We start from the raw sequence: 26378 nt of genomic DNA, 5'->3' as shown, positions 1-26378 counted from the left end.
TTTCGACAAATTTTTCCTTCTGTGATCCATGGAAAAAGAAAGCCATACTAGTTTGGAACATAAGTTGTTAAATGCTAACAGAATTTTCACTTTTGAATGAACCATTTCTTTTTTATGATAAAACTGAGTGCAGGGTTCACAAGTGCAAAATCAACTTTCTGTATGAAGTCACATATTTACAAAATTAAAATGGAGGAAAATTGTAAAACTTTGAAAATGAGTAAAAAGAACCTACATTACTTGACTTTTAAAATGAGAAATGATGAATGATTTCTTTTCACACCTTAGTAAATCTTCTGGTGTCAGCTGTTCACGTAAACCCACCATTCAAGCCATGGAAACAAAATGGTGGTTAGCAGCTAATAATACTTGTGACAGAGTGTAAACAACCCCAAGTTTTGCTGAGACATCAGAAATTCCTCAAAGCAGTGTGAAATCTCTGCAATATTCCATGTAACTGGAAAACAAGCCTGTGTCAAGCATCTGAGCGCTGGTGATGTGAAAATCTGAATTGTTAAACAACAGTTTTTTGTCGTTAGCGGAGCAACATGCTAACATCCTTAACTACAAAACCTATTTAAACTACATTTTTCACAAACGTGCATAATAATAATAATAATAATATCACAACTAAACAGAACAACTTCATTATTCTACTGCTCTGCCATTTACAACAAATTGCGAGGCCACCCTGGGTCTCGCAAAACGAATATGTCTATAGGCAGTAGACAGCAAGTCAGCTCGCTAGATTTTGGAACACAGCTGCATATTGAGGTGCGAACGATCCGGACGCAAGAGGTCATTGTTGATCTTGAGTCTCTCACATATCAATGTGAAAATGATCAGTTTGCATGGGACACACTGACATGCCGAATTAAAGCAGCAGAACCGTCTGGGAAGGACGAAAGCAAATAAGATGAACAAATCAGAATAAGAACATATACAACAAATTTATACCTGTTTTTAGACATTATGTTTGCCTATGATGTGGCATATTAATATCCCCGGGGATTTTGGATCATTCATGTTTGGTTACACATAAAAAAAAAATCCAGCTTAGTGCAGAATAAACAGGATGAAGAACAAGACAGAGAGGCGAGTGGCTGCAAACCAGCGTAAGAAAATATCCCTGGAAAAGAAACCAAATGGCTGCACACACACACACACCATAACGAAGAAGCTAAAACACAAAGCGAACACATGGGCAGAGTGCAGCCTTGGCAGCACAGAGGTGCTTCCCCCCTCATGTTTTCAGCTGCATTCAAGAGACGGTGAGCAATAGTCACCGTCTCACAGACTCTGACATAAGCAGGGGATTTTTTCATTCTGTTCCTCCTTAAAAATAGCCCGGAGGACAGCTTTAAGCAATCAGGGTATGAGGAATCTTAACAACAGAGTTCAGACGAATCTAGACCACATCTTGCACAAACTCTGTCTCCCTTGCAAACATCATCTCTAAGGAACAAACTGATACGTTGAATTCTCATTAATTATGATAATTCTGATTAATTTAACACAGCACAAGAGGAATCTGGGCCCATTTGAGATACCAGTATGAATAGAATGGAATGGAATAGAATAGAATTTACTGCAATATGCCAATGGTCGGTGGAATCTATTGTGTTTTTCTCACAATCTGACTACAAAACTTTCATTTATAACAGGGATATAGTAAATTGACAATGATCAAGAAAAAGAAGGTAATGGCTCATGCCTGGTTCCTTATTGGGTTTGACCTATGGATTGTTTGTAATAACAGATTTGATATGTCACTCGTTTGGAAGGAGAGTGTTTAACAATGCATGATTTGAGAGGCAGAACAACATATCAAGAATGCTGTGGGTCTGTGAAATTTCTCAAGTGCACCTGAAACAGTTTGTTATACTAGCTATGTCTCTAACCACTAACTCTTCGTAAACTCACAAAGGTCTGACACATAACTATGGGGTTAGATTTGTTGCATATTTCCAAAACAATTAGGCTACAATCTGTAAATAAATACATAGATCAATGAAAATATATAACTTTAAAGTTACTAAATATTTTTTTTATATTTTAAGTTTTTTAAATGTTTTTTATAATGCTGTCAAACGATTAATCACATCCAAAATAAAAGTTTTTGTTTACATAATATATGTATGTGTACTGTGTATATTTATTTATATTTATATATAATATAAAATATAATAATATAAATATATACATGTAAATATTTTCCAAATATAGCCTGTATTTATAGATAAATAATAATATACACAGTGCACATACATATATTATGTAAACAAAAACTTTTATTTTGGATGCGATTAATTGTTTGACAGCACTAGTTTTTAAAGGTTATTTTAGTGTATTTTTTAGTTAGTTATTTAACTATTATAGGTAACTATAACCCTGATCACAGGACACATTTGTGGGTTGCTTCCTGCATTTATGAATAACCATATACTTTTGTAGATTTTGCAACATATCTAGTGTCGAGATGTGCACACAAATCCACAAATAGATGGACTCCTTCCACCGTCTACTCAAGCTAATCAGATAACGACACACTGCTTTGAACAATCGCAGCACGTTCTAGCTACAGCCAAAATAAATACTGTCAGTTTTTCTTTGAAAATTTTAGTTTATTTACTTGTGAACTTAATTTAATTATTGAAACTCTCCACATTAATAATAAGATTAATCATAATCTATTTATTTGGAAATTAAACAAATCTAACCCCATACAGAATACACAAATGCTAAGCATGTGGCACACTGTTTGTGTAGAAAAACACAATGGCTCTTTTATGCCAAAAATGATATTCCTAACCCTAACCAAAAAATAAACCAACAACATTTATTTTTTTTTTAAAAAAGAAAAAAAGAAAAAAAAAGAACGAATTGTTTCAAAGCCTAGTGAGCTTTCTATCTGGATGGCTGTTTTTGAGGGTTTTCTGTAGCAGTACTGCCTCTGTTGCTAATTGTGCAATCCTAAAATCGGCACCAGAAAAAGGACACTTTTAAGCGCAGACGCAAGACTTATGTAATTCACCAACACCCTCTCTTCAGAACACTGGAAGCCCCGCGGGTCAAATTTGGCTGCTGAGTCGACCACGCACATCGATACCAGCCATCTGATTTAACTAACCGCACTAAAGGAAGTCAAAACAGCTGAAAGCTCTGTTGCACTGCTACTTCAAAGATATTCAATAATAACAGAGCCATTGTTCTGCCTTGTTGTGTGTATTTCTGAACAACCGAGTTTAGCCTGCAGCTACCACATTTTTGGTTCACTGGAGATTTGAGAACATTTTTTGTGGGGGGTAAGAGTGACCCTAAAGCAAGCACAGACACTTCACTAAAACAAGACTATTTTTATTTGTCAGATTTTGTTAAATGTGGTCTCTCTGTACAGAGAAGATCTAAACTGAATGCATCATCTTGCATGGGTGTTTTTGCACATCTTTTTGCACATTCCTGTCTTCTTATTACTATTTATAACTACACCATTTGTATATTTAGTCTACTAAACTACTGTTCCATAACATAATATTTATCTAAAATTCTCTATATTTAGAATTACGGGTAATGACATCAAATAATTATTATAATTGTAATACGCACCGGGAGTTCTGATGGTTCAGGCAGGAAGTCGGCATCTTCTCCGAAAATAAAGTCTGGGGGCAGTTCTGGGTCTTTGGCATTGAAGATAATGTCCCCTGTAAGAAGAAAGGGTTAATCACACTGATAATTACTTCATAAACCATGTGAAACCACACACATTACTGATTTACATCCAGTTCAAGCCAAGACACAAGCCAACTCTTTATTGAGCTGCACTGTAGAATACAACCATGCAAAAAGCAAATCTCACTGTGTCAAGGAGATCTGCACTTTAGATGCCTGCATGATATTCACACACTGTACTTACTGTACTGTCCATGTAAGCTCTTGATGTAAAAAAATAAAGGGTTCATGGTTGTTTATCAATGCTTGATCTTATTAGACCGAACAACCAATGTCAATATCAAAGATTAGCTTTTTTATGTGGATGACCTAATGGCTCTTGTAGTGACACCAACTCTAAAAGGACATTATCGCACTAATGGACATTAACAAGCCATAGTAAAAGCAAAATTTTCAATTATGGGTATAATGTTCCGATATAAATATTGTTAGACAGGTGATACTATTATTATGGGTTTATCTGTGTGCTAGAGGTAAAAAGGTACATACAAATTCTATACTTCAAAAGAACATTTTTCATGAATCCCTTAGAAGCACACAAACAAGCTTTCAGAGTAGAATACCTTTCTGTAAACAAAAATAAGAACAAAAACATACCTCACCAGACCCTGCCAAAGTACTTAAGCTATTAATTTCTGTTCAAAAATTCCATTTCCGTATCAGAAAAGATTACCACAACAGGCACAAGGGTTTGTAACACTGTAAAGTATTGAACATTAATGTTACTCTCATTCAAGATATACACAAAATGCCAAATTTCTATGCCAAAGTTCTTGCATGCATCATGAATACCTCAGATTTAAACAGGTGGGAAATCAAAATTGATAATTGATAAAGTTTCATAATAAGACATCTTTACTTCTGGTACTTGTTTGTGCTCAGTAGCCATTTGCTTGAAGGGTTGTATAAGTAATAAGTAACAACTCAACATCCTTGTTTCAAGCATTGTTTTTATAGCTTGCTTAGCTCCCATCAATGTTCAGTGTTTCAGACATGATTTTAGACCATGCATGTTCAAATAATATACATTTCTATTTATAAATCCATTCTGTTTCTTTTTATCATACTACTTCCTCCTCTATCTTTTCCATGGACGAAAAAAAAAAAACAGAGCAAAACAAACACAAGGCAGTAATTTTCCACAGATGGAGCACAAGGGAAATGTGCCTGGATGATGTTTGTCGTACATCTGTCACATCTGATGGCATCTTGGAAAAGATGTTGCCAAATACCTAAAAAAAAGACAGCAGTGGACTTGGCATAGAAGCATAAATGTTGCGCAAATACGCAGCACTACCCAAATTTACACCCTGAGGGTAGTCAAGGTGAGTGCAACTCAAAAAACACCACAACAGCTGTCGCAAACTCTTGTGAGAAGCAGAAAGCCAGAGGACTCTGTTTAGTGACTGGAGTGCTCTCTTTGCATGCAAACAACAGTCAGCACTCCTGCCAGAGCATTAGTATCACAAGTAAACAATCAGCATTCTTCCTGGAAGATCGGCAACACAATGAACCACCTAGCAATGGAAGCAGGCAACAGTTGAGAAATGTCCTTTTTTCCCTTTTCTCTGTTTCTCCTGATTCTGGAGTAGCTCTAAGTAAAAAATGAGTAGAGAAAAGTAATTCCATTGATGTTGGGACAACACATCTCCACAGCAGACGGATTGTGACATTTCTAAAACAGATGCTTAAAAAATCATACGATACAGAGTTTCTGAAAGATTCTCTGATAATTTGCATAGGTCTGGAATCCTTGGGCAAGTCATTGGCAAAACAAAGGTGATGAGTTATGAAAAGGTCTTGAGTCACTTTTCAGCTGTCAGCCACTGGCAGTTGCAGAATCCAACCGAGGAAGCAGTTCCAACTCTCAACTCTGCTATCATTCTTGATTATTTAGAAACAGAAAAAGTTTAATGTGTTTCTAACATAATAGATATTATTAATAATGGATATGTGAATGTATCAGCTTTCCAAGAAAATCAATCAAACCTGTTTCTATCTGAACAATACCAAGAAAAAAATGACAATTATTTTAATTCATGGGGGGGAATGTCAATAAAATATTTAATGGACTACTTCCTGAGCAGTGGAGCAAGTGTTATTACTTAACGTGAGAATACAGATGTAATTCAAATACTGATTACCATGATTTATTGTGACACAGTGTTAAGAATATGGGCATCGTTCAGCTACACCTCCATTTTAGTACTAAATTTGATTTTCCATTTCAATTTGCACTTGAGCTCTGACCTTCAGTAAAGGCCGCTAATGCAAAAATGTAACATTATTACTCTCTGATAATGCACAACTAAAAGCACTGCTTCAGGCATGTACCGATGCCCCCAAAATGACCAACAAGCAAACCTCTTCATTAACCAACCCATAGTTTTTCTTGTAAATCTTCTGAACACCCACATATTACAACAAAATATTACAAATAAGTCGATGGCCATGCATCCCCAAAAGAAAGAAAGCCTCACTGAGTAACCTTGATTTCTCACTCTCAGACTGCATGATCAATTCCAGCTCCAAGAAATTTGTTCATATGTGGCCTGCTTGAGTGTTTGAGTGTCTCATGACTCAGAGCTATAACAGGAACTCCCAATTAAGATCACTGCCGAGTTATAATTACTATCCAACCTCATTAAACATCACTGAGCTGTGGTACTTGAAAGCATTTCAGACAAAACCTCTAAAAGCCCTTCTCAGAAGCTTGCTTCCAAATCGAAAGAATTGTACTCCACCATTACGAAGTCTTGAAGAATCTGTGTAATACGGTTTTATTGGTCTAACATTTGCAAAAAGTACATAGCATAATGGGCTGCATTGCACAAACCTTTAAAGTATGTAGTTCTATTGGTTTATGAGAAAAGGAGGACCAAAACTTGCCTTCAGGTTTCTGTGTGAATTTCCCTTGAAAGTGAATTTCTCACTTTCAACATTTGATATGTTATCTATATTCTATTGTGAATAAAATATAAGTTTATAAGATTTGTAAATTATTGCATTCCTTTTTTATTCACAATTTGTACAGTGTCCCAACTTTTTTGGAATCGGGTTTGTACATACGAGCATCATCACTGTGTCTGTCACGCGACTTGTTTCGGGCTTGAACTGATAAAACTAACTTGAAAGCTGAAACTCGCTATTATGATAAAGGGAGTTACATTTCTGATGCGCGCTTGTGGTGTTCGGCCAATCACAATGCACTGGGTCAGCTGGCCAATCAGAGCAGACTGCACTTGTTGGAAGGAGGGGCTTTGTAGAAAACGACACATTTGAGAGAGGTGGGGCATAGAGTGGGGCATGTTTTTTGAACATTAAAGCATGTCAACATATTCTGTTACAATGACCTTTAAAATAGCATCATATGACCCCATAAAAACAAAAAACAAAAATCGCAATACTTGTACAATCGAAATTCTTTAAAAAAATCGCAATACATATCGCACCTAAGTATCGTGATAGTATTGAATCAGGAGGTAGGTGTATCCCTACTGAGTACCATTTTGAGTTGCTGCAGTGAAATTTCAGCAAAATGGACTAGCCTGCTGCATTATTTTTTCACTTTGATTTTCGGGGGCCTTTAAATTCAGCCCTCTGTAGGTTGATCACTTTCATTTCCATCAAACAATGTGGCATCTTTTCGTTCCTAACACATTACCCAGTCCATATCAGTATAGATATCCAGCATGATATTTCTCCCATTGAGATCTGATATGTTTTCAAAGTGTTCCTTTAATTTTTTTGAGCAGTGTATTTCATTTTAATTTTTAGTACTTCAACAAACTAAACGAATAAGATAAATATTACCGTAGCAACTAGCCGAAAAAAAAAAAACTACACAATTTTAATATTTATCTTAATATTTATTTTAATATTTTAAATGTTTATTTTATTCCAAGTAATGTTTTTTTTTTTTTTTATGGTTTTAGTTTTAGTTAATGATAATAACCTCGGTCTTTGTCCTTTTAGGGCTTTTGCTCCACGCTACCTTTAATAATATGAACAAAAATGGTTAAAACATTCTTCAAAATATCTTCTTTTGGAATTATATGAGAGTCAGCAAATAACATTTTTGGTGAACTATTTACTATAAAGTGATGTTTGCCTTAGCAAGAATGAGTAATAAGATGTTAAATTACAAAATAATTCTCATGAACTCACTGGATTACAAATAACTTTCCTTATTAAACACAAAATATCATTGGTGTTTAATGAGTTTGCCACCTTAGCTTTAATAAGGTTTTAATCAATCACTTTTTAGCACTTTGATGAGAAATCCCAGAGCTGAAGTTGATGATAACGTCAGAAAGTACAAACACACAGAGCCTCTTTGAACAGAAGCCAAACATAAGCTACCATGAGGTTTTGCCTTCTACGGTATTTTACAAACCAATCCAATCCTTTCTACAGTTTTATGTACATGGAAATACTGTAGTAAACAACAATGAGATGATTTATATTGTACACTGCAGTTTGAAAATGTAATACTTTAATAATGCATCACTACACATTAAATTAGCACTATTTTAGCATGTCTGACAAGAACTTTGTAGGCTGCAGGAACATATCACTAGCAAACCACTATCATTAAACATCAGCAACTTTCAGATAGTTATGAAAGTGACCTCTGACTTGTTCATACTCATTGAACAACTACTTACATTTGAGAATCTCTCCAGCATATGGAATATGAAGTTTAAATCTGTCACAGCATGGACCAGGCATTAGTGATGTGCAGCTAAAACGAAAAGGGGGAAAAAACGTTCAATGACACTGCAATAACTGAAAAATAGCAATAAATAAATTTATTTAGCAAGGATGCATTCAATTGATTAAAAGTAATAGTAAAGATATTTATAATGATACAAAAGATTACCCCCAACTTTCTATTAGTCAAAGAATCCTGAAAAAAATATCATGGTTTCCAAAAAAAATTAAGCATAAAAACAGTCAACATTAATATTAAGAACCATTATTAATAACTGAGCACCAATAATAATTAATAGTAACGCCAAATATCTGTTATATAACGCCAATGATTTATTAAGGATGTCACACTAAAGATTGAAGCAAAGGTTGCTGAAAATTCAGCATACATTTAAAATATATTAAAAAAGAAAACAGTTCTTTTCAATTTTAATAATATTTCATTTATTATACAATAGTACTGATTTTGTTGTATTTTTCAAAGGATGGAAAATTGCAGCCATTCACTACATGATACTGTGCTGTAGGCTAGTTGTTTCTTCCCATAAAGCTTTGATATTATTTGAATAATTTAGATATTTAAAGAAGCAGTGACCTACAATAACCTCATTGATCAATTATGAAAAGTCCCCTCTGCTTTCTGGAATTCTGATTAAGCATTTGTGATAGGATTTTAATTCAAAAATAGGCTATTTCAGTTCAAGACATTAGTCATATTCATAACTTGGAGAACTTATAAATGCATTGTTCTCCAAAAGTTATGCTTTTGTTTAGTTTACCGAACACTCACCCACTCTTGAGGTCAGTGATCCGGAGACAGCTGGATGAGTCTAAACCAACTCGTCCATTGCGCACCACTGAGCAGAGTAAAGGCCGCAGCTCAGAAGAAATACGGCTCAATGCCACCTCTGGAGAGAGACTGTTCATCTTCCAAACTCTGCTGTCAATGTGACAAGACAAGAAATTTAGATGTTCGTTTCTCATCAGTAGTACCACAGGTACCATTCCCTGCCACCGTTTCATAATAAACCTAAATAATATTACACTTCGCATAACAACATAGATCTCTAAAGTGTTTTGCAACATTGCTTTGAAAAAGCATCTTCCAACCGAACTTAAATTGGAAATATATTACTGTTATAGGGATAATACAAATAACAACAAAAAACGGTGTTTAAAAAATATTATTTAAATAATAATGATAATAAGGTAAAATTATTATTTTGTATCATTATATTTAAATAGTTTGGCTTCATAAAAATTAATTTACTTAATTTTGAACTCTCAAAATGCACCAGATAATCTTAAAATGTACAAAAACATGCCTCCAATATAGAGTGCGACAGATGGGTTGCGGAAGTAATTGGCATTCATTTTTTTTCCATAGGGGATTTGCAATTTTAATGATAAACCTTTACAGACAGAGTAACTAACTGTGAGCTATGTGGTTGTAAATGCACGGTTTATGCTTCTGTTGAAGCCATTAGCCTGCATAAATTATTTTTTAAATGATTGTGTTAGCAAACATACAAGTTGAAAAACAACATAGACAATAATTCTGCAAAAAACAACCTTTCATTAACTGAAACAAGTACTGAAAAAAGAGCTCCATATCCACACTCCCATTATTTTGTAACAAACATGACATGAACACATAACCAATTTATATTTATCCATCATTCTTATTTTATTCTTGTTTGTGATGTTGTGATTCACCACCTCTGGTTGGTTTGGTACATGGCTTTTATCTTTTTAAATTAAGACTTGATTTAATGAATACATACTTAATACTTCCAGAACCAAGGCCACTGAAAATGGGCAGGTGCACATATTTATTTATTTATTTATTTTTTGCACTCTAAAGAATCCAAGGTCCACCATCCATAGTCTCACTTTGTCACCTATTATCATCATAATAACTGCAATGATTGCTGGACTTATGAAACCAGTTTGAATTGGAACAGAAAACACAGACAACCAAACGCAAATGGTCCAAAAAGTATGAATAACGTTTCTAAGCTATGTTTGCAAGTATCAATTATTCCCATCATCTCTGGTAGTTCCTCTCAACACTGATGTCCTAACAAGAGTAACCTCAACAATGGACAAGTTCCACTAAGTGTCTATAAAACCCTCTCTCTTAATTTTGGACAGTATCTTTATTTAGGTTTTAAGTTGTAAAAGTGCAATAGAGCTAGAAGTATAATAAAGTTAACTTTTTTGGAAAACCTATAAAGAGTACTTATGCTATCACAGTAATTAAAGAGAAGGAGAATGTCTATGTCCTTGATTAAACTAATTAATGAGTGGATTTTTACTTTTACAAGAAAAAAGTAAAAAGAAAAAGAAAAAACCCATCTCAGCTGTCAAAACAAAATATCTAGAATACATTATAAACTCTGATATTTACCAATACCTTCAAGCAACTGCACCAACAAACAAAACAACAACACTACCGCCTCTGAGCTTGACCGCGTGCATGAATGAATCGAAGAATTTGTGTTTGTTTTGTAATTTGAAAATTATTTCGTTTGCTATACAGTTTGTTTTGGAGCTGCAAATCTATGCTAACAGACCGGCTAACATGCTAATCAGGAATTATGAACGAGTATTAGCCTGACTAATGTTTATTTTATTACCAATGCAGTCGTTTCGCTAAAATACATTGTTATAAGTAATAAACGCCCTTTCGGTACCTTTTATATGAAATACAGCACAAATCTCGAGCATGAACTCATTCCCCACTTCCGCTGTTGTTTTTGAGACTTGTTTATGGATGTTTAGAAATATGCCTGATAATTTTAGTAACTATGTTTTGAAATGACTACGTGAATAATACATTCATATGGTCGGTAGTATACTATATTAGATGAAACTGAATTTTCTACATGGTGTTTATGTTTTGGCACGTTTTAAACGCATAAATGGTGTTTTTAAAGACAGGAGAAAATAGGGGCAGCTCAAATGCTCGTCCCGTCACATGCGTTTCTGTGCTGTCAGATAGACGTAAGAAGAGATTGCTGCTGTGACTATTTAGATATCGCTTTACTCAGTGGACAAATAGGTAAAGTGTAAAACATTACAACGTACCAAATAATTATAAACGCTGATTAATTATACAGTTGAAATGATTGAATGTGATATTGCATGAATGCTTGTGATTAATATGATTAATGGATTAGACGGTGCAAAGGATTCGTAGACTTTGATCACAACCACTGTCCAGCTAAACCATCCTCGATAAACAGTTTTGTAAAAAATCTCCAAACATTTTTACATACTGTCTCTGATTGTAAATAAAATACACGTGACTCCTCTAACAAGACTTTACTAGCTTAACAGGATATTATTGTTCCCAGCACTGCACATTCTAACTAATGACTTCAATAATTTGTCAGATTGTCCTCCAGGCTGCCCACTTTTATAATTATTCTGACTGAATTTGGCATATTGCGTCTTATTTACATGATAATGTAGTACGCTCTCCCTAGAAAACTATTTTGAGACTGCAGGCTGTGATAATAAATCTATACATATACTAAATTATTAAATAGTTTCTCTCACATGTAACAGTCATGTAAATCTGTTCGTTTTGTTTGTGCAGAGATGGTCATATCTATAAAAGGGTCATGCCCACACAGCAAAACACTTCAAGCTATTCAAACCATTAAAACTGATTTGAATCTAAGTATGCAGAAAATGCAGCCTGGACTTTAGTTATTTTGAGAAAATGTAGGCTGTTCCTTAGCCAGCGGCAGGCTTTTACAGTCCCCTGAGGCCTGCTGGGAGATTTGAGCAGATTAACACTCTACTATTCACATACGTTGCCTACACGCAAGGGATTGAATTAATGAAGGATTTCCATGGTTGTTGTCAATCACATGATCCAGTCCTGAAATAATCATCCACATTAGTGCAGGCACGCTCAATGTAGAGCATAACTACCAATATTTAACCATTTAAATGTTTATCTTCAATTTTTTCCCTCAACATTTGATTAAACATTTTTGTAAATAATGTAAATTAATGAGTTTCAGTTATATAATGTTGTAGTTTTGTATTTATTCAGTCTATTCTGTTTATATTTATATTCTATATAAATCTTTATTTTATTTTTTAATTGTGTGTGTGTGTGTTAGGTCATGTCTGAAGACGTGAGTGTTGTAGTGGTGGGCTCTTGTATGACTGACTTAGTAAGGTAAGTCATCAAAGGATTTCAGTGTTTCAGTGTCATGAGTGAAACTGGGCTCAAGGCAAATATATCCCACATGTTTAAAATGTGGCGGAAAAAATGCCTTTGTAATGCATTACTCTGTCCTGAAGAACGAAAAGTGATTGCAGCAAAATCTACTGTGACAAAAAAAAAAAAAAAACTATAGAGAGCCATGTAATCATACTGCATGTGCCAGAACCATGCATTCTAGCAGACCCTTTTTCACAATACATTTGTGTTTGTGTACATTTGATTTGACATATTTAACAGCCTTTTTTTTTTTTTTTCAAATATATCATTTACAGAATTTATTTTAATTAATTGATTCAGTCATTTAGCATAATAGATGACACACAGTTAATAAAAAAAATATGACTTCATAAAGATGGGCCAAAATCTGTTATATGGGGGCATTTATCATCTTATCATTTTTCCACTGAAAGATTTTTATTAAAAAATAATCATTTTTATTTAGGAAATGTAAGCTGTCAGACTATTGATGCACACAATGTCTGAGTCGACATTTAATGTCAATTTTAATGCCTAACATGTTTTTTTAAGCATTTTGGATTCTGAAATTTACATTAATGGCATTGTATAATGAACAAGTGTCCACCCTCTATGATCAGCTTAAAGCTCAATCCTCAGATATCGTCCTATATGATGATTTCATACTCATGTGACAAACTCTTCACACTCAAAGTGGAACATATTCCACATGCAGAAGGCAGACTTTAAGATTTTAAAATAACTCTGAAAGGAATTAGTCCTTCCAGCAGGAACCAAATAAGGTCCGACAAAGGCAGATTTGGGGAACTGCCTTCTGTTCTGCCGGCTCTGTCTATTATTAATATTTCCCCAGGGAACTGATTCACTGCTCACTGGTCACATTTGCCGCCGGCAAGTTTTTTTTGGCATCAAGTGTGTCCCAGTCATCTTGGCTGCAGTATTTACAGCTCAGGTGAACCTTTTGACTGGAATGTGGCCTAAACTTGGAGTTGTTTAAAATGGTAGTAAACCTTTACCTTGCATACCCGTCTATCACCCTGGAAAATCATTAGTTTGATTATTTCAAAATGGCACAGACATAATATATAAAGATAAACGAAAGTTTTGTTTTTTTGCTTTATAGATGTGTTTAACCATGCTAAGCTAGAGTGAGCATTTTTCTTTCCACACATAACTAAACTAAATCATACTAATTTCTTTCTTTGTCAAACCCCAAGTTCTCAAAACAAATTACCCATTATGAAAAAATTCCAATTGCTCATATATTTTACGATTAAAAATCCAGTCATCAATGTTGGCCTTTGAACGGAAGAGATTGCATCAATTAGGCAATAGTTTTGATGGGAAGTATGTGTTTGTTTTTCAACAGGCTGTTTTTGAAGGGTGGCTGACACATTTCACCCATCAAAGTGCTATGCATGGCTTTGAAGTGTAAAATCCAGTTTTCTATGTGGCTTGTGTTTGTGACAGTCAAACGGAATCAGACACTTTGAAACGAGTCTCGTGTGGAACATCTGTGTGTTTGTGGTGAAGCCAGACAGTGCCACCTGCTGATTACAATTTGAACCGATTAGTTTGCCTTCATTAATTTCACTTGCTAAGGGATGTTAGTCAAGAGTGTGTATGTGGCACACACAAACTCTGTATATATAATAACGATAAACCACAGACATTTTTGTAATAGATCTATTATTACTGGTAATAGCGTCATTTCGCAAAAAATGATGTCTATTTTGATTAACCATATGGTAGTCAAAGATACTTTAAAGAATACCATTGTACCATATACATAAAAAAGTAGTACTGTGGCATTGTTTTGATAGTGTTGCATTCATAGTTTAATATTTCTGTTTATCCTTGAAGTATGTTTATATGTTTATTATGGTACACTAAAAAAAAAAAAAAAAAAGTGTAGGATATACTTACAATTTTCACTCAGAAATTGTTAGTAATTTTCACAAATACTTACCAAGAAACAGCACATGAACATGCAATTACTTGAATTTAAGAAGAAATTCTGAAGTAGGAAGACTGAAATACAATTTTCTTGTACAAAAAATAAAATTAAAATATGTGTACTTAATTATCATATTCATATAACATGGTATTTAAATGCCATTATACTGTCAAATAACCATGTGAAAAACATGGTACTTTGTCTAAAAAACAAACAAATATAAAATTACCATAGAACTTTGTTTGTTTGTTTGTTTACAACAAATATTGCTCCTGTATCGCCCCGTGGACCACAGTGCATTACTGTGTTACTCAAGTGTTGCTGGGGCTGTTTTCTGTCTTTTATAAAGTAGTAAACAGCTGCTTGCACCACAGCCTATGTCATAGAACACCTGTTGTTTTTCCTTTTTGGCACAAGAAAGTTACAGCATTTGTATCAGAATTTGGTTTGTGGGAAAATGACTGTTGCTCATTAAACAATAGAGGCACTGGAAGCGAGAAGTTAAGGTGAGGCCAGTCTGTCTTTAACCTGCGACACAGACAATGACTCAGTCAGACATACTTGGGTAAATGTTACGTACAAATTGTGAAGTAGAGCATGCAACACTCTAATTGCAGTATAATTATCTATTTATTTTTAACAATTATCTGTTAACAATACATTACTTATTTATTATCCATTTTTAATTATTTAACATTCATAATATTATTAAAAGTAATTAATTATTCAGTTAAATAATGGACTTTTGTCCAACTCTGCATAATTCAGTTCAGATTGTCTTTGTTTGTTTTTTGCCTTGTAATCACTTTACGTGAAGTATATAATTGTACCCAAGTAAAGTTGGTCAGGTTTTATGTGATTTACCACAGTTCATTAAAAACGTCATAACCAACTGAAATCTCTTCACTTACCACTCATTTTACTGAAATCTCGGCAGGATCTTTGTTCGTACTCATTGACTTCCTGTAATATACCAGCTCTTAACCACACCGCGCAAACAACACACATGTGAAAAACAACTTTATCTGCCTATTCTGCCATCACATAAACATGGGCTTCTGGAGACTTGGAAAGGGGCCAGACCGTAACTAGATGTCTGGGATTGAGGTTTTTTTTCTGTTGTTCAATAGAATGAGTAATAGCTGCTAGTTCTGCTCGGGTGAAAGGCTGATGGACCCCGCTCTGAAATGTCACGCACTAAGGCAGCACAGCAATTAGCTTTTTAGGGAGTTCAGAGCACCTGCCTTAGATTTAGAAGGGCTCAGGATGTCATGTCATATTATTTTCACTTACAGCTCACAAACGTAGAATATTTCCAGTAAAAGGCCCTTTCATTTAAACAATATGGACTTTGAGAACTGGCTGAATTGCCCATCTGTCGTTCCTTTGAAAACAAATTGCATAGCGATGCAAAGACTGAACACCCACAATGCAATAATTCAACAGTTTTAAAATTAGGTTGCTTTAAATACAAACTTTGTGTATTAAAATTTGTAAAGAAAAATCTACTTGGAGTTTCTCTGAATTTCATCAATTCTCTTTTATGTACTTAAAGTATAGTTCACCCAAAAACCTGTATGACTTTCTTTATATCAGTGTAACTCAAAAGAAGATATGGTGAACAATATTTCAACTGTTTTGGTCCATATAATGAAAGCCATCTTTCAATATATGGACAGAAAAAAGAATAATAATAATAATAATGAGACATTTCTTTCAAATGATGTTCTTTTGTGTTACACAGAAATGGTTTAGAACAGCACGTGTGAATAAAAGATCACAATTAAATTACAATTGAATGTGAATTTCTTTTTAAAGTCTAGTCCCATATGTTTTTTCTGTTAGTCAGGCACCTCGGCTTCCCAAGGCTGGAGAGACAATACATGGACACAGGTTCTTTATTGGTTTCGGTGGCAAAGGGGCCAATCAATGCGTCCAAGCTGCACGATTGGGGGCCAAGACTGCAATGGTGTGCAAGGTATCCAATATGGTCTGCTTTCCTGAACATTCTAAATAACTGAATATAGCCTGAAGTATACATAGACACAAAAAGTTTAGGTTGATACCCAGCAATTCATGTATTTCAGCATTTAACCGCACAAGAGAACCCAACCAAGTAATAAAGCTCTTCATTTTGTCTGTGCAAAGACCCCAATCAATACCGAAGCGTATGCAGTGTGTAAAAATAGACTCCTATGCTTTCAGAAACATTCAAAGAGAGATCACACTTCAAAGACAGGAGGCCAGGTAGTGAAGGGTCTCTGCTGCTGGGGCTTAGGACCCCATCCTTGGCATTTCTTTACCAGTGTGGGATAAAAGCAGACCCAGTTGGGAAAAAAGGAACCCTTTTGCCCTCTACCTCAACACTGAACGTCTCATAGAGAGGAAGAGAAAGAGGGAGAGAGGTGGAGATTAAAGATGTATTTGTAGAGTGGAGGCGTTTGTTTGGGGCTGCTATATCTGGAAGGCTTGGCCTGATATAGCAATGCAGAACTTTGGCCGGTCAGCGAGTTGCTAGAAAATATCATCTCAAGTTCATCTTTTCATCTTTGGTTGCTTTTTCTCTTTAGGTCGGCAGAGACGTTTTTGGGAACGACTACATTCAAAACTTCAAAAATAATGGCATATCGACTGGTAATGGCTAAACAGTGCTTTTACATCGTTTCACATCTAAAGCTTTGTTTAGACAAGCAGCAAAATATCTTTTAAAGCCAGATGTTTTAGGTGGATGCAACTCAAACATATTTAGTTTTTCATAATTGGAACAGTTATTTGGGTTGCAATGTGTGTAACATTGTAAGTACAAAGTGTGCAAAAGTGCGAATTCACAAATATTTGGTGCCTTTATAGATAAGATGCCATGATGGTCATAAGCAGAAGCAAAATTTTAAATTCTACATCCACTAATTCAATGATGACAGCTACTTTCATCATGCTGACATTTACGTCATTATTAGTCTAACAGCCGATGTAGATATACAAAATTAACTTTGACATTAAAAAAAAAAAATCTTCCTTTGAAGAGGTTTAGGTATTTTTACGGTAAAACAAGACATGTAAGTGTAAGATTTTCAGTTCAGTTCTGTTCCTGGAAAACCTTGCAGTGCATTTTGCAACCTGATAATGGTTAATGATAATGGTAATCATTTAAAATATATTGTCCCTTATTGTAGGTATCTACGTTTTGTTATTTACTTGTAGTTTAACATATTACTTTTGTGCTGAATTTATTAACTGTATTATTTATTTTAACCATTGTATATATCAGTTATTAAATATAAAAATATCTAAAATTGCTTCCTCAACAGTTTGTAAGCCTGCATATGTACTGCTTCTATTATCATAATTTATAAACACAGTAAAGGATTTTAAATGAACATTCAAACTTATTCAATTTAGTTTTGTATACTGTAAGCAATTTAGGTTATCCTCTTTCTCTCTCTCCCTTTTTAGCCTATGTAGAACAGACTGAAAATGCTGCAACTGGAGCTGCCTCTATCATTGTAAATGACACAGGTAAAATAAAATTGGTCTGGGTACTGAGCCCTGCTGCATCTCCTGAGTTTTAAAAGCCCTAAAATAACATAAACACCACTAAGTACTCTTCTGAATGAGACATGGATGAGTGAGAAGCTCTCTACCTGTGTCCAGCTCGCCTACGCAGGGTAATTTTAGACCCAGTTTAATGTAGCTGTACTTGGACTTAAAGAAAGGTGACAACCAGCGTGCCTCTGAATTTAAGGCCTGCTGCATTGTAAATGTCATGGTTTAGTGATCTAGCTTAAGTGCTGAGCCTTGTGGAAGTCCACTAGCACCACAGTGAGCACTCCAAGAAGAGCTCTGATTGGCATCATGATCACCATAACAACCTACTAAAATCCTAGTGTCACCTAGCTTCCTGTGTGAATATCACAGCAATATGAATTAGAACAGTTGTTTCACAAGCTAACAAGGAAGCTTTAATGAGGAAAGACTTTGATAATATCTCCTGACTCTGCACTGTGGTTTTCCGAACACTTATGTCAGCTCTTTATTTGTGCCTGTCTGTTTGTGACGCAATAGACAGAGAATTTCTTACATTTCATACATTTTTGTCTCCTAAATTGTCATTTAAGCCACATAAAAATGTATGAATGTCATTGCATTTGATAACAAAATATCAAAGTGGCACCTGAAAACATGCTGTTCTGAGTCATTTTTGCTATAACTAAAAAAAAAATCCCAAGGTCATTTTAGTTTATCACATAAATTATGCACGTTCTTCTAACATATCACAGCCAAAACTGGCCAAATAATACTTTGTCTTAATTTTGATAAAATAAATGTTTTATCATTTTCAGTTCAGTTCTGTTCCTGGAAAACCTTGCAGTGCATTTTGCAACCTGATAATGGTTAATGATAATGGTAATCATTTAAAATATATTGTCCCTTATTGTAGGTATCTACGTTTTGTTATTTACTTGTAGTTTAACATATTACTTTTGTGCTGAATTTATTAACTGTATTATTTATTTTAACCATTGTATATATCAGTTATTAAATATAAAAATATCTAAAATTGCTTCCTCAACAGTTTGTAAGCCTGCATATGTACTGCTTCTATTATCATAATTTATAAACACAGTAAAGGATTTTAAATGAACATTCAAACTTATTCAATTTAGTTTTGTATACTGTAAGCAATTTAGGTTATCCTCTTTCTCTCTCCCTTTTTAGCCTATGTAGAACAGACTGAAAATGCTGCAACTGGAGCTGCCTCTATCATTGTAAATGACACAGGTAAAATAAAATTGGTCTGGGTACTGAGCCCTGCTGCATCTCCTGAGTTTTAAAAGCCCCTAAAATAACATAAACACCACTAAGTACTCTTCTGAATGAGACATGGATGAGTGAGAAGCTCTCTACCTGTGTCCAGCTCGCCTACGCAGGGTAATTTTAGACCCAGTTTAATGTAGCTGTACTTGGACTTAAAGAAAGGTGACAACCAGCGTGCCTCTGAATTTAAGGCCTGCTGCATTGTAAATGTCATGGTTTAGTGATCTAGCTTAAGTGCTGAGCCTTGTGGAAGTCCACTAGCACCACAGTGAGCACTCCAAGAAGAGCTCTGATTGGCATCATGATCACCATAACAACCTACTAAAATCCTAGTGTCACCTAGCTTCCTGTGTGAATATCACAGCAATATGAATTAGAACAGTTGTTTCACAAGCTAACAAGGAAGCTTTAATGAGGAAAGACTTTGATAATATCTCCTGACTCTGCACTGTGGTTTTCCGAACACTTATGTCAGCTCTTTATTTGTGCCTGTCTGTTTGTGACGCAATAGACAGAGAATTTCTTACATTTCATACATTTTTGTCTCCTAAATTGTCATTTAAGCCACATAAAAATGTATGAATGTCATTGCATTTGATAACAAAATATCAAAGTGGCACCTGAAAACATGCTGTTCTGAGTCATTTTTGCTATAACTAAAAAAAAAATCCCAAGGTCATTTTAGTTTATCACATAAATTATGCACGTTCTTCTAACATATCACAGCCAAAAACTGGCCAAATAATACTTTGTCTTAATTTTGATAAAATAAATGTTTTATCATTTTAAACCTAACAGACTTCTTTTGTGAAACATTTTTCTCTTTCTTTAAAAGAATGCTATTCTGTTTGATATTCTTTATCAAATACAATGGTGTTCATACCGTGTATCTGAATAGTTTTCAGATCCACTGTATAATCCCATAATGTGACCTCTTCATGATTGCATTTCTTATAATTCATAGTTAAATCTCATTCTAATTACCAGTAATGTCTCCTTGTGGTCATGGTTAATCTATTGCATTGACAGGGGAGAATGCCATAGTGATTGTTGCTGGTGCTAATATGCTCTTGGGGCAAGAAGAACTGCAGCGAGCACTAACCGCCATAGTAAATGCAAAGGTGCTTGTTTGCCAGCTTGAAATCAACCCAGATACATCACTTCAGGCCTTGAGAATGGCCAGAGAGAACCACGGTCAGTCATGAATCTTAGCTTCATATCTCAATATACTTGACTGTCTAACTCCACTTCCTGTTTCTCCAGCAGCTCTTTCTTCAAGTCGTCAAATTTACCTTTCACCACACCTTTCACAATACACTTTATTTCAAAGCATCTTTACATAAAATCATGATGTTTATATGTGTATAATATCTTCATGCATTATAGTCACATTTAGTAGAATAGCATATAGTTTACATTTTGTGATGAAGCTATCAAGCAGTTGATACTGTATATGCTATATGGTATATATGGTCCTATGTGAGTGTATGTATGCACCTGTAGGGATAAAGTTGGACATACTTATATATAATATAATTACATTTTGTGACGAAAGATCAGGTAGGTGAGATGTGCTATATAGAATAGATCACTTTACAAAATGTTTTATATAATATAACTTTATATATACAGCTGTGCGATAATACAGTTTACGTTTTAGCGACAACACAGCCAAGATTAGGTATATAGTATACAGTATATTGCTTTATGTTAGTATACTGTCTGTGCACAGGTAAAGTATCAGCATTCAGTTGTTAGTTACAGCCTTCCCCTTTAGATTAATACAGTCCATGTCTTACTGTGTTTCATAAAATAACTTGTTGTTCCACCCTTTTGTGGTCATCTCTATTTGCCAGCCTGTTCTGTAAGTGCAATAGCATAATCGTTTAACAACAATAGTTTAGTTCCTTTTCCTCGTCCTCCAAAAACTCTCACTCCCACATTCTAAAAACTATTTTTAGTTTACTGAATGACTGGTGAGAGCAAAGCACGACTCTTTCCTCCCATGGAAAATAACGCAACCGGCTGTGTCTCAGATATCATTAGCACCTTGTATGTTCAGGTCCCCGCTGATCAGAGACACCCTGTATCCTTTTCATGGAGATGCACAATGATGCAACAAGCCTATTCCACAGATGGATGACACAGATGGATACCCCCACACCAACGCACCCCGATATTCACATTCACCACCTCAGAACTTCCCAGATACATGCTGTTTAGCCCGTTAGCGGGCCATATTAAGTGTTAAGAGACAGCCCATTAGCCCAGATTATGCGCCTATCACTTGGGATGAATTCATCAGACAATGACGTGCGCAAATAGCACTTAGCCGGAGCTCAAGGCTTGGATTACGCACATGCCACCCCCACAGGCTCACTGGAGAAGAATCCGAGTACTGTTTTCCTAACCACGTTTTCAAATAAATGAATATAAGGACCATTTGGCCTCGATTCTCTCCTCAAGTGTAGTTAATTCCAGTTAACTTAAAAAGATTCTATGTAGCTAACATGTAATTTCATACTTAGATCGGCTACTGTAGGAATGTTTGATCACTCAAGTGTGAATTTAGCTCACATTTAACTTGTGCTTCTGTTGTTTTTCATTTAGAGCTTAACAAAGCATCTCTGAACAGTGAACTCTCATGACTCATTCATTCATCTCACGTCCTCGTTAGTTTTGTCGCTTGTTTTCCTTCATTATTTCCCTGCTCTTCCATTTTACGCTGTCCACTTTACAAGTGCATATCGATTTCTCTTTAGCTCACTCAAGGAAACTAGGGGCTCATTGCCTATTCTTAAAACTCTCTCACTTTCATTAAAGAGACAATTCACCCAAAAAAGTCTCTCAGCAAATATACAACAAGGACACACACAAACAATTCATTTTAGTTTGTTTCTCAGAATATTGCGGAATATAGCATGCAAGTTGTATGAACTGCATTGACTTTTTTTTTGTTTTTTTTCTCATTCTGCTTTATCTACTTTGGAGCTTGACAATCACCATTCAGTTTCCAGTTTCATTAGAAAATACCAGCTAGGACATTCTTCAGTATATGAACCTGAATATGAATGAAGAATAAACAATTTTCAGTTCATATATGAACATTCAGTTGTGAACTTTATGTTCAAAACACAGAATTCATTAATGTGTAGAGCCAAAGATTTGTCATTCAAAAGGTTTGAGTGAATTTCAGATGTTGTTTAGGGGAAGGGATTGTGTTAAGGGGATGAGAACTCACATTGGAACATGATTAACGGTTGATGTATCACAGCTCTGCTATATGGTATTCTTTCTTTTAAGTCAAATTAGCCAGAGGTATTGCATGTAATAGCCAGTGCAGTGCCAATATATCAAGATACACAGCCTCAAAAGAAACGTTAGACAATTGAGCCACATTTAAAAGCATCTCTCTCTTTCTCACACACACACACACAGACCACTTACATACTGACCAGTTGGTTAAACATAAATACAAAAAAAAAAAGCAATTAGAAAAAAAAGTAAGTGTGGCTTTAGTGTCCAACTACTTTTATCAAGCTTTTTTACTCGAAGACCCTTCATTGTCTAACAAACATTTGAAAGCCTCTCATTTTGGCAAAGATATGTCCTCTTGTATTTCTGCTGTTATTCTGACAACATTGCTTGTTTTAAAAAAATTTGGTAACACTTTATTTTAAGGTGTTCTTGTTACACATGTTACATGTGATACTTACTATTATAATAACAATTAATTATGCATAATTACATGCAAGTAACACTAAACCAAAACCTTATCCTAACCCTAACCATATAGTAAGTACATGTAGTTAATTAATATTACTCAGTACCTAAATGTATACTGAGTACACCTTAAAATAAAGTGTAACCACAATTTTTGTTGACAGAAACATGGGAATTTCGATAAACGGTTAGTTTTGTGATTCTATAAGATCTTGATTCTGAATGTTTTTTTTTATTCTGAATGAAATGGAAAAATAAACAAGAAATGTGTTTTTAGCATTTTTAATATATGTTATTTTTTATTACAATTAGTGTGGTAAGTGTATTGTTTTTTATATATTAAATAAAATAATTGAAACTCATTGAGAACTACTGCACTAAAAAGATAATGTATGTAGACGTGTAACTGCTCGAAGGTTTACAAAATGTCTTTGTGCATATTTGATTATGGGCCTTTTTAATCATAAGTTCGTGAGCAGCAATAGACATGAACGTTCTTGCAGTCATGGATGTATTTTTCTGTATAATAAAGACCACCTTCAAACCAGGGAGAAATTATTCAGCAGAAATGCTACTTATGACATACTAAATATTCCCACCTTTTAAACTGTGTTGTTTACTAAGTTCACTAAAAATCCCCTCACAGACAGGAAGTTAGAAGATAATGCTTTGGTTACAGTTACTTCCTGTAGTTTTAGAAAACATTTTAGTTTAGGACTGAGAGAAAAAAAAGAGAAAAGGAACTGATATACAAAGATTGACGTTGTTATGAAGCTGTGGTTAAGTTGAGAAAGGAGCAATATATGCAAAAGTTTGCATATATCAAATCAAATGATTGCAAGTGGCTCAAAGGACGAGTTTCATACTCACTGTCTGACGTGAACTGTGGTATGTCAGTTGTGTCTGCGTACACACCGCTTATAATAACTCATAACAATAGTTTGACATCATAGAAATGATTTACCTTGGTGTTTACATCTTTACTTGTGGTATCTGCATTTCCATGAAAAAAAACCTATAGGTACAGAAATGTACCTTTTGGAAAGGTATTGCCCCAGTGACAGCTTTTGTACCTTTATTACTGAGAGTGTATGGGTTATATGATATCTGTATATAATATTTGAATAATATTTTCTGTGTTTCTTACAGTGAAGACCATTTTTAATCCAGCTCCAGCAATTGCGGACCTGTGTTCTGATTTCTACAAAGCATCTGACGTTTTCTGCTGCAACGAGTCTGAGGTGAAAAACAATACCAGTCACACTGCATCAATAAACAAACAGATTTTTATGGTTCTGTGTGCGGTTGCCAGGGTGTTGCTATGCTAAGGTGTCCAGAGTAATTTTAGTTGCTAGTGTGTTGCCATTTGAAAATAAAATAAGTCATTATAAAGTAATAAATGAACATTAAAAAATGAATACTAATTCCAAAAAGCAGTTTGACTTTAATTTTGAACCCAAATTGTATTTGAACTGCATTCACCTGCATAGCCTATTTTCTAAACAGGTCTTCAGGTTCACTGAATAAGGCTACTAGAGCAAAACGAGAGCTCAGTTATCTTGCCTGGTCATGACCTGCATACTAGAAACAAAATACAACAGCCCAAAAAGTCACCTACCTGCCAAGTGCAACAAATTACGGGGTTGGCTGTTGTGTCTTACAGTAACTGTTATGTTTGGGGCCACCCTCTTTCACATCGTGGCAGGGCGAGATGACAGACAAGGGATTGGATTGATGGGAAACAGTAAAGTTAAAGCAGCCACGACCAGGCAGGCGGATGCACAGATGGTGTGTCAGTGTGCCCTGGGCGAAAGCTCCAGCGTGACTGAGAGTTTGAACCAGAGTGCTCCGTCAGGGCAGCTTTGATGTGGCTGGGAGGTTGGAGGGGAAAAAATGTACAGGTGGGACTTAAAAGTGAGAGCCCTCGGTACAAATCAACCCCTTAGATGCAGCCCTCGTCCCAGCGCACACATTCGCACACCCGCTTGACTCTCACCCCACGACTTCAGTTGCAAGAGTGAATGATGAATCATCAGCAGTTTACAGAAGCAGATAACCACACATTGATGAGTAATGTGTGCACTTTTCTGTTTTGGCAGCCAGCTAGGAAAGATTGATGGCAAAGCTTAAAGTACACAAATACAAAGGGGATGCTTGTTGCCCTGATCTTTCAGTACGATCTCGGTGGGCTTGAGTTGGGGCTATCCTTCACACCTGCACCATACACTTATTCGTGGATGACATCGTATATGGTTTATGTCCATTCTTTTCCATGTATTCTTAACCATTGATCTTAAGCCAGTTCTGTGTAATCACATGAAGTGATAAATAATGAAAAATGATTGGTAGTAACTTTGGCGGCAACAAACTTCACTAAACAAAAGCAAAAACGTCCTTCACCTCTGAAGAGAGCAATTTTTGCATTCCCTGTAATTTTTCTCTCCATTCTCCATTTTTATTATGTAACACCTATTATACATGTTTCTATCATGTTTCATGATACAAACAATTCATGATGGATAAAATTGAGTCTGGCCTCAGTTTTTTTTTTTTTTTTTCTTGTTGAACGTCCTGTTTCAAAATAAAATATGTCCAATTACTTAGTTACTTAGATACTACTATTTCATATCAAGGTAACACTTTATTTTAAGGTGTCCGTTACACTGTAAAAAAAAAAAAAAAAGTTGAGCCAACTTAAAATTTTAAGGCAACCAGCTTCATCAGATTTTTGAGTTTTCTCAACTTGTCATGTTAAGTTTATACAACAAAAATGTGAGAATCTCCCACAAAAATAAGTTGAGCAAACTCAAAAATCTGCTGAAGCTGGTTGCCTTAAAATTTTAAGTTGGCTCAACTTTTTTTTCTTTTTTTTTTTTTACAGTGTACACATGTTACATGTACTTAAATAACAATAAATTATGATTAATTACATGTGAGTAATCCTAAACCAAACCCTAATCCTAACCTTTACTAGTAAGTACATGTAGTTAATTAATATTACTCAGTACTTAAATGTATAATTACTCTGCAACAAGGACACCTTAACCTTAGGGTTGGGTACCGAAACCCGGTACCTATGTAACTGGTATGTACTAGAACCGAATCAGAACGGAGATTTTGGTGCCTCATTTCGGTGCCATGCCTGAGCGACCGATTGAAATATTTGTCCTTTGTTTCTCCAAAATGAACATAAGAAGCATCATCACTGGCACCTCACAT

At 35.0% G+C, this 26378-nt stretch overlaps 2 protein-coding genes across 5 annotated transcripts in view; one reads left to right on the top strand and one right to left on the bottom strand.

The window, feature by feature from the left end:
• Positions 1–11244, bottom strand: part of babam2 (BRISC and BRCA1 A complex member 2) — a 75925-nt gene extending 64681 nt beyond the window's left edge. The window contains exons 1-4 of one of the 2 annotated variants that reach the window (XM_058749046.1): positions 11139–11244; positions 9233–9382; positions 8397–8473; positions 3607–3701 (exon numbers count right to left, since the gene is read on the bottom strand). In XM_058749046.1, coding sequence (XP_058605029.1) covers positions 3607–3701; positions 8397–8473; positions 9233–9369 — 309 coding nt within the window. In that variant the 5' untranslated portion in view covers positions 9370–9382; positions 11139–11244. The remainder of the gene's footprint in view (positions 1–3606; positions 3702–8396; positions 8474–9232; positions 9383–11138) is intronic. The other variant, XM_058749047.1, reaches the window with a different exon arrangement.
• Positions 11245–11417: 173 nt separating this feature from the next.
• rbks (ribokinase) overlaps positions 11418–26378 on the top strand; it is a 34818-nt gene continuing 19857 nt past the window's right edge. Inside the window, exons 1-7 of one of the 3 annotated variants that reach the window (XM_058749655.1) lie at positions 11418–11506; positions 12582–12640; positions 16467–16599; positions 17192–17255; positions 19338–19400; positions 20466–20630; positions 24309–24400. In XM_058749655.1, coding sequence (XP_058605638.1) covers positions 12585–12640; positions 16467–16599; positions 17192–17255; positions 19338–19400; positions 20466–20630; positions 24309–24400 — 573 coding nt within the window. In that variant the 5' untranslated portion in view covers positions 11418–11506; positions 12582–12584. Of the gene's footprint in view, positions 11507–12581; positions 12641–16466; positions 16600–17191; positions 17256–18074; positions 18138–19337; positions 19401–20465; positions 20631–24308; positions 24401–26378 lie in introns of all 3 variants that reach the window. The other 2 variants (XM_058749657.1, XM_058749656.1) reach the window with 2 other exon arrangements.

This window comes from Onychostoma macrolepis, chromosome 17, assembly GCF_012432095.1.
Source record: "Onychostoma macrolepis isolate SWU-2019 chromosome 17, ASM1243209v1, whole genome shotgun sequence".
NCBI classification, from domain to species: domain Eukaryota; kingdom Metazoa; phylum Chordata; class Actinopteri; order Cypriniformes; family Cyprinidae; genus Onychostoma; species Onychostoma macrolepis.
This window is presented reverse-complemented; position numbering and strand designations above follow the sequence as displayed.